Here is a 9,207-nt window from a genome sequence, read left to right as displayed (position 1 = left end):
GTCAGCTGGTGGCCACTGAACTCTGGTGACAAAGAAGAGGCGGAAGTGCTCTAGGCGTGCCTCCTGGAACTGGGAGGGGTCATACTCCGGTCCATCAGTGGGCCGCAGCAGGGACAGATAACCTTCCTGTGCCAGCAGCCCACGACTCAACAAGGCCTGTGCCAGGCCAGGCTGCACCGCGTCCAGCTGCTGCTGCACTGCTGGGAACAGGTTCACTTCCCGCAGGTCAAACACCAGTGGCTTCCCGTACCTGTAGGTGTGTCTGGTGAGGAGGCAGGTGAGGCCCAGGGTGGGGCTGTCTGGGCCCTGCGTGCCATACCTGAGCGCCCCCAGCAGAGCCAGCCGAATTGACTCGGGTCTCAGGTGCTCCGGGTTTACTGTGTCCACATAGTTGGTGTCCTGGTATCTCAGGAAAGTGGCTGCCTGGCCAGAAGGGTCGATGACAAGAGGCCACCTGAAGGCAGCCACCTGGTCACTGCAGCCTGTGGGCACTTCTGACCTGTACCCACACCCAGCCCGGCTACTGACCGTCCATCAGCTCGGATCCGGTCACCTACGTCCTTCATCAGCACGTCATGGAGCTCCGTGACCTTGCACTTCAGCCCAGGTGCTGCCGTCTCCTCCTCTGTGGAGGTGTTTGTGGAGCATGGGAAATGCTAAATCCCCTCCCTGGCATCCCCTCTCCAGGTCCCCAGCTGCCCCACCACAGCCCTGCCCACCCTCCTGGGTCTGCTCCCGCAGCTCCAGCCTGGCCATGGCCAGTGTCTCCTCAGCCTTCTGTGCCTCCTGCCGCAACCTGTCCACTTGGGCTTCTGCGTCCTTGATGGCCTAGAGAAGGGGCCACATTGACCATTGCTCTTCCATCACCTTAGAGTCACCACCTACTCTGCAGGAGGGTGGAGGAGGGGTCGGCTGCCCAGACAAGAGGTGAACTACCAGGACTTCCAGGTTCTACCCGTACCCCAAGGAGGCCACTGTTACTAAGTGACACCTTAGGTTTGGAAGGCAGAGATGCCTGAAAATCCCTTGGAAGGGGAACCCCCAGACTGGCGCAGGGCATGGGAGCCCCACCTGCAGCGTGAGCTCAGTCTTGCCCATGCACTTCCTCTCACACTTATCATGCTCCATGATCCTCCGGTTGAGCTCGCAGTAGGCCTGTTGTAGCTGTGGGCAGACAAGGCTCGCAGACCCCAGTAACTCACCCTCACCCGACCTCCAGCTCTCAGGCCCTCCCCAGGGCCTCCTTCCTGGAGGGCGGCCTGGTTCACAGCTCACCTCCTTGTGACACCTCTGCTGCTCCTTAGCCAGCTGCTGGACCTTGAGGTTGATACTGCAGTGGGAAGAAGTTGGCTGGTCAAAGTCGTCCATGTCTTTGCTCCACATCCCCTTCCTCTCCCGCGGCCCCCACATCCCCCTCGGCGCACCGGTTGGCCTCAGCCTCCTTGTGCTTCTGGGCCTCCTGGGCCCTGCGCTGCTGCTCAGCCTCCATGTTCTGGAGCATAGCCTCTGTGAGGCTCAGGTCCCACGACTGCAGCACGCTGACCACTGCGGCCAGTGAGGCCACCTAATGACAGGGCATTTGGTGCTTAGAGCCATGTGTCTTCTGAGGAAGGAGGCACGCACATCTTAGAGGGTTTGGAAAAGCAAGGAGGGTGCCATGGCTGAGAACTGATAGCTCACAAGGCAAGACCATAGGTCCCCTGGGCTCATCATCCACATCCAAGCAGACCCAGCTCCAGTGGCAGAGCCTCCAGGGTCACATTTGCCCCTCTCCATCTGTCCACCAATCAAGATCCTTGCAAAGTTACCAAGGCCTCTAGGCTACCCACACTATAGGCACAGACACAGTTGTCTAGAGCCGCTTTCATCTCCTGTCCACCTGAAGATCTACCCTTCTAAGACACAGCCCCTAAGAGCCACAAAAACTTGGGTGTGATGGTCTACACTTGTATTCACTCCCTTGCCTGGCTCTGAAAAGCAGAGATGATGCTCATGGGTCACAGTAAGAACAGGGGTGAGCCTGGCAGACTTGGCCATCATCCACAGATACTGGAGGAAAGATGGAGAAGGGTCTACATGGAGGACTGGGAGTCTCTGTAAGGCTCAGGACATGGTTAGCCCATACAAAGTACACGTGCCCAGCCCCCTAAGCTGATGGCTTGGAGTCAGCCCCCATGTATCTGTTGGCCCCATCTCATTCATGTCATATTAGCTCAGAACCCAGCAGAGACAACGCATAAGCTTTCATAATTCAGCTGCTTTACATGGAGCCCAAGATTACTTTTAGAAAATGAGAGGCTGCCTGCTTTTCATAGCCTACAAACCAGCACCCAGTTGCTGAAAGCCTCAGCCAAGACAGTGCCAAGGGCTGCCTGGGCCTTTCCTTGCCATCATTGCCCCCACAGCTCTGAGTTTCCTCGAGACTGAGTGACATCAGATGGCACTGGTCCTCCTGGAGATGGTACACCACCGCTACCTTCGTCCACTATACTCTGTCAGCTCTGTCCTTGGACATCGGGCACCCATGCCCTCACCTCCAAATCCCTCTTGCATGGCAGACACTTCCTTGGAAAGATCCACCCTGGACGCCTTAAAACCACTGCTACCCGCCTGTCCCCTAGAGACACGGCCCCTCAACCTGCTCCACTGCTCACACTTCCTCACTGCACTGAGACCATGGAGTGGCCATCCATCGGCCCTTTGTTCAAGAAGCTTCCCCCAAGCGCCTAGGATGTTCGCTAGCACATTCTGTCAGTTAGTCTAATGGCTGCGTGAGTCAATGAATGAACCTATAGGTGTTCATCTGAAGGTGCTGATGTGAACGTGCAGATAAGAGACCAAAGGCGGCCACGTGGAAAGAGTCACTGATGAATTAATGTGTAGAGAAATGCATAGAAGGATAGGCAGTTGGATGGGTAACTGAAGGAATTTATGAATAAATATATGACATTTTGAGGTTGTAATTATATCATTTCTCCCCTCCAAAGCCTCCCATACACCCCTCCTTGCTGTCTTTCAAATCCGTGCCCTCTTTTCCCACTGACTGTTGTTACGTGTATATATACATATGTATATACACACACATTCCTAAAATCAATCTGCTCAGTCTGTATGTTACTAAAATGTGTGTTTTCAGGGCTGACCATCTGGTATTGGATGACTAGTTGGTTTACTGTTCCCTGGGAAAGACTAGTTCTTCCCTTCTCAGCGTTCCGTAGTTGCCTGTAGTTCCCAGGGTAGGTTTGAGGCCTCATGGGCTTTTCCTTGTCCACATTGGCATGGCTATTGTTGTCCCTGTTCAGCTCATGGTTGGACAGTCATGTTGTTGAGGTTGTATGGGTGTGTCTTCTGACATTCCTAGGAGACACAATTTCAGAGCAAACTTCCAGATCCTGTGGCTCTCACAGTCTTTCTGTCCCCTATCCTAAAATGTTGTTCCCCGAGCGTAGGTGACTTTGCAATTTAATTGAATTTTATGTGTATGAGTGTTTTGTCTGCATGTTTATCTGGACTCCATTTGTATGCCTGGTATATGCAGAGGCACAGCGCAGAGGGACTCAGATTCCCTGGAACCGAAGTTACAAATGGTCGTTAGTCACGATTTGGGTGCTGGGAATTGAACCCAGGTCTTCTGGAAAAGCAGCCAGTACTCCAAACTGCTTGGCCATCTCTCTAGCCCCAATATAGGACCTTTTCTGAGATAGAGTCTTTTGTAGCCATGGGTAACCATGAATTTCTCATCCTCCTGCTTCCATCTCCTGAGTGCTGCTGGGATCGCAGGCATGTGTCCCCATGCTTGGTATATCTGGTACTGGGGGTGAAACCCAGGGCACCATGCATGCTACGCAAGAACCTTGTCAGCTAATGTCCATCACCCAACCCTGGAATATACAATTTTTTTTCGAGACAGGGTTCCTCTGTGTAACAGTCCTAGATTTCCTGGAACTAGCTCTTGTAGACCAGGCTGACCTTGAACTCACAGAGATCTGCCTGCCTCTGCCTCCCAAGTGCTGGGATTAAAGGCAAGCGCCACCACTGCCCAATAAATATATAATTTTAAATGCTTATTTTTGCCCTGTTTTGCTTTGAAGCAAGATCTCTCCATGCGGCCCTGGCTGTATTGTCTGTGTAGACCAGGCTGGCCTCTAACTCACAGAGATCTGCCTGCTTCTGCTCCCAGGGCTGGCATTAAAGGCATGCACCACTACATCCAGCTTAAATGCTTGCTTTGGGTGGAGGTTCTAAGGATTGTATCCATAGAACAAGGTGACCCAGACTTGGGTCCTCACAAGGACTTCAGCTGAGTTTCAAAGCCCTAAAGCTGACAGGGTGGCTCCAGGCTGCTGGTATCCTGGCATATGCCAAGGCAGTGCTGAACCCTCAGTGGCATATGTAAGATTTTAACGCAAACAAACAAACAGGGCCCAATGGCAGAGGCACACACCTTTCATCCCCGAACTTGGGAGGCAGAGGCAGGGAAATGTCTGTAAGTTTGAGGATAGCCTGGTCTACAAGCGAGTTCAGGACAGGCAGGGTTATAGCCACAAGGATCTGGAGCTCAGGGGTAGAGTACTCACTCAGCTGAATGAAGCCCTAGGTTCAGTCTTCAGTACCTCAGAAACAACACATTCAAGGTGACGAGGACCGGATTAAGAATTTGGTAAAGTGCCGAAAGACTTTATCTATATTATATAACAAATGAAGTTTCTAGAAGTTAAAATAATCAAATTAACAACAAAGGATGAATATTTAATGACTGACAGCAGACAACTGGAGAGAAGACTAGTAAAATGGAAGGCATGTCAGAAGAAAACATCCGGGACCAACTGAGAAAAGTACATAGGAAAGGGGTCAAAACTGCTAGTTAGTAGTACTGGCTGCTGTGCACGTCCACTACCCCATTTTCTAGACATGTCAAAGAATATTCTTCCTGACAACTCGTGCCAAACGACCAGGTCTGTTAAATAAACAGCAGTGGTTTGCACTGAATGTTTTGGATGCCTCTCCTCTAGGACCAAGGCAAGTGATATTCAGACAGTGGCTACTCTGTTCACGGGGCTTCCCAAAAGACTACAAAATTCCAAAGCTAATGTGATCCTTGCAGTGGACACTGAACACAAACTCATTCTGTTTTAAGCTACTGAGCAATGCCAACTGCGGACCAAGTGTTAAATCATGGACCCATGGGGACAATCAATTCTCACTCAGATCACACTAGTTGTAGTAATAATTTTAACTTGTGTTTCCCTGTTAATATTGGCGAGAAATCTGTCTTATGGGTATTGGCCATTTTGACTCTTTTTCTTTTTTCTCAATATATAGAGCCTTGCTCTGTAAGTCTGGCTGACCTGATAGTTGCTATGTAGCTCAGGCTGATCTCAAACTCATGGCAATTCTCCTGCCTCAGCCTCCTAAGTGCTGGGATGGCAGGTGTGTACCTGGCCTAGATATCTTTTTTCAAGTGTATCTGTATCACATTTGTTTATTTTATCTTGGGGGGATGGGTGGGTGTGGTCAGAGAGCAGCTTCTAAGAGCTGGTTCTCTCCTCCCACCATGTGGATCTCGGGGATCGAACTCATGGTGTCAGGTTTAGTGGTGAGCACCTTACCCGCTGACTCCACTCATCAGTCCAGAAGGTGTACTTTTAAAGAAGCATTTTGAAGTGAGTTTCTGCTCCTCTCTTGGATGCTCTGATTATTCCCTCACTGAGGAGCAGGTATCTGTAGCTGTCTCTCATCTAAGAGTTACACATACACCCCTCGCCTTTAGCTCTCACAGTTACCAGCAGCTGAAGTTGGACTTTCTCACATACAGGATGTCGCCAAGCTTTTCCCCCTTTTAGGGAATGCTCCTGAGATCACTTCAAGCCCTGTACAGCCAGACAAGAAGACCTGCCCCCCACAGTCCTTTATTTTCTCCCTTTTTTGCTTGTTTACATTTTGAGACTCTGAGTAGTCCTGGCTGGCCTGGAGCTCACTATGTAGACCAGGCTGGCCTCACACTCACAGAGATCCTCCTGCCTCCTTCTCCTGGGTGCTAGGATCAAAGCTGCATGCCACTATGCCAAGCCCTGGGACTTCCCTCTGGACTCATAGTCCATTGATTTCGCCTTTAGGCATCGTTTCTGTTTGGTGATGGCCACTCATCAAGGTGTGCACTTGCTAAGCACGTTTCCCTTCCTCCATGAGTGGAGAGCTGCTGAGGCCCAGCAATGCATGCCCGCTTGAAGTCCCTGCAAGGGAGCGGAGAGAGTCCACTGAATAAAACTGTGATGCTGAGGCCTGGGTTGCAGCGGAGACCTGGAGATGTCGGAGCTGCCAGAGCGTGAGACGTCTGAAGGAGAACTGCACCTATGCAGTGGAACCAGCCCAAGAGAGGTGTACGCTGCAGCCAGCAAGGGTGGTGGAGTCAGCCAAACCCTCGAAATTAAAGTCCCAGAAAGAAGACGCAGAGCTACGGGACTTTGGTTTTTCCTACTAGGTTTCAGTCTTGCTTTGGTCTGGTATTTCCTCACTAAGCTCCCATTCCTCCACGCTGGAATGGCAATGCATATTCCTTACTATTTTATAAGGGAATCATGTAATTAGTTTTTTGATTTTACAGTCAATCATGTTTAGAAATGGCCTTGAGTCTCACAAGAGATTTTGAACTTCTTTTCTTTTTTCTTTTTCTCTTTTCTTTTTTCTTCTTCTTTTTCTTTTCTTTTTCTTTCCTTTTTTCTTCTTTTCCTTTTTCCTTTTTCTTTTCTTTTTTCTTCTATTTTTCCTTTTTCTTTTTTCTCTTTTCTTTTCCTTTTTTCTCTTTCTTTTTCTTTTCTTCTTTTCTCCTTCTTTCTCTTTTTCCTTTCTCTTTTTTCCTTCTTTTTCTTCTTTAACAAGGCGCTTGAGTTGAAGGGAAGCTATCCAGGAACACTTTGTTCAAGAATAATTTTTCCCTACTTAAAGGCAGGTTACCCTACATGTAACAGCTACATAAAGAAAGGTTACAAATTGTCCTTGGTTTTGTGATAAATAAAAAACATTGACATTTTCCAACTGAAGAAGGGGTGCAGGGGTTTATGTTGTTGAGTTCTTTTGTTAAAACAACAAGAGCACAATAACTTCCTGGACTGTGTGGAGAAGAGCTGAGTGAGCGTGCCACTAGTGGGGGGGGGTTTCCTAGAGCCACTACCTTCCCAGCCCTTCTCCATCTGATGTCCCGAAAGGGAACACGGCAGTGTGCCGGTGCAATACACCAGGGACTTTATGTTCAAGAAAGGAATAGGGACAGGGAAGCCAAAGAGCAGAGAAGAGCACAGAGTGGTGGCCAGGGTGTGCGGGAACCAAACTGCAGCTTTCTAATGGAGAATGTTTCTTGGTTTATAACAAAATTCTGGGATGAAGTAGCGACCTTCCTTTTTGGTAGACATCTCCTGTCTGCTGCCGGAACACATCCATCGGATCTTCGTCTTCTACTTCCAGCTATGCAGGTATGTCTGTTTCACTGTTTGCCCATTGAACTGGAACCCAATCTGCCTTATTGGTGAACTCTGTTGTTCACAGTGGGCTTTCATTAGTTCACTGAGCAGTGCCTGCTTCTTCCTTTAAAGCTGCACCATGCAGCCACCCTGCCCCTGAGCAGGATGCATCAATACGCTCATTGTTGTCAGTCTTGACTCCTTCCTTGGGTTTCTCATTGGCCATGGTGAGCATGGGAGTCTCCCCAGCTCCACTTCACAGAGATGCGCCAGGTCCGCACAGCAGGAGATTTGGGACTCTCGAATGATGCTGGGACTCTGGAATACTACAGGGACTTTTGAAGTCGGAATAAATGCATTTTGCATCGTGAGATGGCCAAGAGCCTCTGGGGGAAAGGGTGTAATGTGTTGGTTTGAAGGAGGGTTGTCCCCTGTGGGATCACGTATTTGAACACTTGGGCTGTAGTTGATGGCACTGTTTGTGGAGGTTATGGTACCTCTAAGGAGGCTGAGCCTGGCTGGAGGAAGTATATCACTGGGGGTGGGCTTTGAGGGCTTATAGTCTCATCCCACTTCCTATTCTTTCTCTCTCCTTCCCGTGTGTGCAGATGAAAATGCGATCAGCCAGTTTCCTGCTCCCCCTGCCATGACATGCCTTCCCCAAGCTGGACTCTATCCCTAGAACCATAAGCCAAACGAACTCTATCTTCTTTAAGTTGCTTTTGGTCATGGTGTTTCATAACAGCAACAGGAAAGCAGCTAGCACAACAATGACATCTACCGCAAGTCTTCAAAACCTACAGTGATCACAGCACGGGACTGAACTGCGCAATGGGACTGCAAGGTGCTGCTGGCAGGAGGGAACGGGCTGCTACAGCCACGAAAGCATGTGTGCGCGCACAGGAGAGATGGCAAGGGCACACACAGCACACTGCAGCCACATCTGGAACGCAGTCATGGGAAATTCGCATAATGGAGTTCGCTATACTAGTGAAAGCAGATAAACTTTAGGTCTGAGCAAAAGACTGAATCTCACAGACACAGCTTGGGACCAGAGATGACGCTGGAAGAACAATGCCACACAGACTCTTGTGCAGAAGATGCCAACAGCAAGGCTAAGCTGCAGTGTCTAGACGTTTAGGTCTAGAAATGGATAGACAGGCAACTGAGGGGTGAGAGAGTGGACGGATGGATGAATGGTGCTTTAAATGTGGAATAAATGGCAGGACAGGACAAACAAGAAAAGTATCCCCTATAAAATCCACCACATAGTTCCATGGGCAGAGAGGGTGGGGCTCTGGCAAATGGCATTCCTTACATTGCTTCTGCTGGGCCTTTCTTCCCGTGAACCACAGAGGCACACACACAAGTAGGAGTCATTCGATGGCCAGCTTATAATCGGTATTTTATCGATCCAAGGTCCAAGATGTATAAATTCCCAGAGCAGCTAGAGAAGTGAATGCGAGGGGAGAGAGGGGATGATGATCAGGTAAACGCTTGCACATGTGGACAGTTGTCTGGGCGAGCCAGCAAATTCAGATCTTAAATAAACCACGGGTGCTTATCTGAAAGAATAGTTATTGAGAACTATGTGCCAAGATTTTGGTGAGGAACGTGATGTTAATCTCTAGTCCCACAGAGCCGGGCTGTGAGCTTCTGGTGAGTGGGAACAGCTTACGACCCTGTGCGGGTTGACCTGTGTGGGTGGAAGAGCTGTAATCAACGGAAACCAAGTGAGCACAAGAGGATG

The 9,207-nt window shown here is 49.7% G+C and overlaps 1 protein-coding gene across 1 annotated transcript; it reads right to left on the bottom strand.

The window, feature by feature from the left end:
- Positions 1-1,354: 1,354 nt before the first annotated feature.
- Iqank1 (IQ motif and ankyrin repeat containing 1) lies at positions 1,355-7,683 on the bottom strand. Its single transcript, XM_026782677.1, is given in 5 exon segments — positions 1,355-1,564; positions 1,809-1,830; positions 7,391-7,487; positions 7,490-7,613; positions 7,615-7,683. Coding segments are annotated over 5 exon segments (522 nt in total).
- Between the last annotated feature and the right edge of the window lie 1,524 nt (positions 7,684-9,207).

Source organism: Microtus ochrogaster, chromosome 15, assembly GCF_000317375.1.
Source record: "Microtus ochrogaster isolate Prairie Vole_2 chromosome 15, MicOch1.0, whole genome shotgun sequence".
Lineage (NCBI taxonomy): Eukaryota > Metazoa > Chordata > Mammalia > Rodentia > Cricetidae > Microtus > Microtus ochrogaster.
This window is presented reverse-complemented; position numbering and strand designations above follow the sequence as displayed.